At 53.8% G+C, this 2,500-nt stretch overlaps 1 protein-coding gene across 1 annotated transcript in view; it reads left to right on the forward strand.

Annotated features, from left to right (window-relative positions):
* LOC122250662 (uncharacterized) overlaps positions 1-2,500 on the forward strand; it is a 4,025-nt gene that overhangs the window by 47 nt on the left and 1,478 nt on the right. The window contains exons 1-2 of the mRNA XM_043012197.2: positions 1-396; positions 1,139-2,500. The exon at positions 1-396 is cut by the window's left edge and continues 47 nt beyond it; the exon at positions 1,139-2,500 is cut by the window's right edge and continues 1,478 nt beyond it. Of these exons, the coding sequence (XP_042868131.1) occupies positions 228-396; positions 1,139-2,500 (1,531 nt within the window). The 5' untranslated portion in view covers positions 1-227. The remainder of the gene's footprint in view (positions 397-1,138) is intronic.

Below are 2,500 nucleotides of genomic sequence, written 5' to 3' on the forward strand. Positions count from 1 at the left end.
GCCGCCACTCAGATCATCCTTCCTGGACGAGACTTGAGTTCAAGGACTCCTTCGGTCTTCTTGGGTCTTCGTGTAGTTCGTAAGGGAGAAAGAGAAAAAAAAAAGTGAAAGACCGCAATCGACCTGTTATCACCGAAGACTCTTAATTAAAGCGTTTGAGACTGAATGAAAACAAGACACTGGTCCTAATTCTCCCGACGGTGACTCTGCTACCTGCTTGTCCTCTCATGTCCGCCACCACCTGTCTCACGGAAGTATTCGAACACCCGCTGGCCCGCGCTGCCTTGGCTCTCGGGGCCGGCTTGGGCAGCAGCTTTGACAGAGGAACTTGTCATCCTCTTCGTCTGAACTCGAACGCTGGAACCGACAAGTCCCTTGCTATCTCCTTCGACACAGGTACAGGCGAGCGTTGGGACACCGTATTTAGTGCTTTGCCGTAATTGATTTTATTTTTATTTTTTTATTTTTTTTTCTTTATCGGAATCACCATTACTATTAGTGATACTTGCCACTGTTGTTGTCGTCGTTGGTATTATCCTTATCTTTATTGGTCATCTTTGTTATTCTTTTCAATGACCATTTATTATCATTATTGTTACTTTTATCATTATTATCATTATCATTATTATTATTATCATTATCATTATTATTATCATTATCATTATTATTATTATCATTATTATTATTATTATCATAATAATTATTATTATTTAGATTATCATTATTATTATTATCATTATTATTACCATTATCATAATCATTATCAACATCATTATCGTATCATCATCATTGCTATCATTATCATGATGACGTTAATAAAATAACAATAACAGAAAACATGAAAAAACAGAATAATAATGAGGCGACTGGTTTTCTCTTGTTACATATAGTGTTACTATTTCTCTCATCATATCATTGTTACTATTGTTATGGCAATCATTATATTAATGATTACCATCACACACTGTTATTCTTGGTATTATTTGTATGAGTGTTAATGTACTTCTCAATGTTCATCAGTATTATTCTGCTGCTATAATTCTTGCAACTATCAATTGCATTGCTTTGTTTATTCATGTGAGTTTCTTGACTATGCCAGAACGTTTCTCATGACTCATGACGTCTTGTTTGGTTCCAGCTGCGATGAGCGATAGCCTGGGCAGTGGCGGTCTGCTGGCCGCGGCCGGCGGTGGGTTCCGCCTCGGGGGGCTGCACCCCCTCATGCACCCCTCCCGCATGTCCCCCTCGCCCGAGCTGTACCTCGAGGCGCATGCGGACGTGCAGCCGCTCGACTTCTCGACCAAGAAGGGCAAGATGTCCCCCGCGAGCGGCAGCGACCCCGGCGAGAACAGCGACAGCGACCGCTGCAGCCTGACGGAGGAGAGTCATGGCGGCGGCGCCCTCAACCTGGCTCCCGAGCGCCCCGTCTGGTCGCGCTCCTCCGAGTCCGGCGTTTCGGTGACGAGCGCGTCTCCCGAGCGCCCCGCTTCCCCTGTCGGCTCTCACAGTCCCCCCTCACCCATGGCTACCAGTCCCCCCAGGCCCCTCCATCCCCATCTAGGCTCCATCCAGCACCAGCTGCACGCCCACCTGTCACACGCCTCCCCGAACGCGCCCGCAGCCACCCTGAATTCCACGCTACTCTCGCAGCTGCACTCGAACCCGCTGCTCTTCTCCACGCTGCAGTCGGCCCTCAGCAAGTCCAAGATGGTCGGCCACCCCTTCAAGTCGCACCTGCCGGCGCGCAGCTCCTCGCCGCCGCCCATGGAGTACCCCCCGGCGTCCTCGTCTCCCTCACACCTGCACCCCGCCCTCTCGCGCGCGCCCGGAGCCCTCAGCCTCGGCGGCATGCCAGCAGGAGCAGGCCTGGTCGGAGGCGGGTTCGGCCTCGGAGGGCCCAGCCTCGGAGGGCCTGGCCTCGGAGGGAGCGGCCTGGGAGGATCCGGCCTCGGCGGAGGTCTGGCGGGGTCCGGGTTGGGAGCAGGAGGCCTTGGAGGGTCTGGTCTTGGAGGAGGAGGCAGCCTGCTTGGCTCCGGGGCGCTGGCCATGAGTTCTAGCAGCCCCAATCCCCCCAGTGGCCTGAGCGCCCTGGATGGTCTAGTTGGAGGTCTCGGCGGGGGCCTCGGGGGCGGCAGTGGCCCGGGGGGTCTTGGCGGCGTGATGGGAGGAAGGGGGTCGATCCCTGGAGCGATGAACGGGACGCAGGGAGAGGCTGTCCTCAACGCAGAGAGCAACGACGCCTACTCGAGATTTCGAGAGCAGATGCTGGCACAAGTGTCGTCGGCGAAGTCTCGGCGCTCGCAGACATCTCGCACGTCAAGCCAGGGAAGTAGCGACGCCAAGAACTTCGAGGGGGCGCTCGATTCCAATATGGACTCCAATCAGGATTTCTTGGGGGACGCGTTGGCACCGGAAGCAAGGGTGAGGGAGGATGGATACGAAGCGGGGGACACGCAGAGTCCCGCGTCCTCGGGCAGCAACTCCGGCGGCAACAACGGCG

This window comes from Penaeus japonicus, unplaced genomic scaffold (genome assembly GCF_977035675.1).
Source record: "Penaeus japonicus unplaced genomic scaffold, GWHDUDI00000001_assembly GWHDUDI00000003, whole genome shotgun sequence".
Taxonomy (NCBI): Eukaryota; Metazoa; Arthropoda; class Malacostraca; order Decapoda; family Penaeidae; genus Penaeus; species Penaeus japonicus.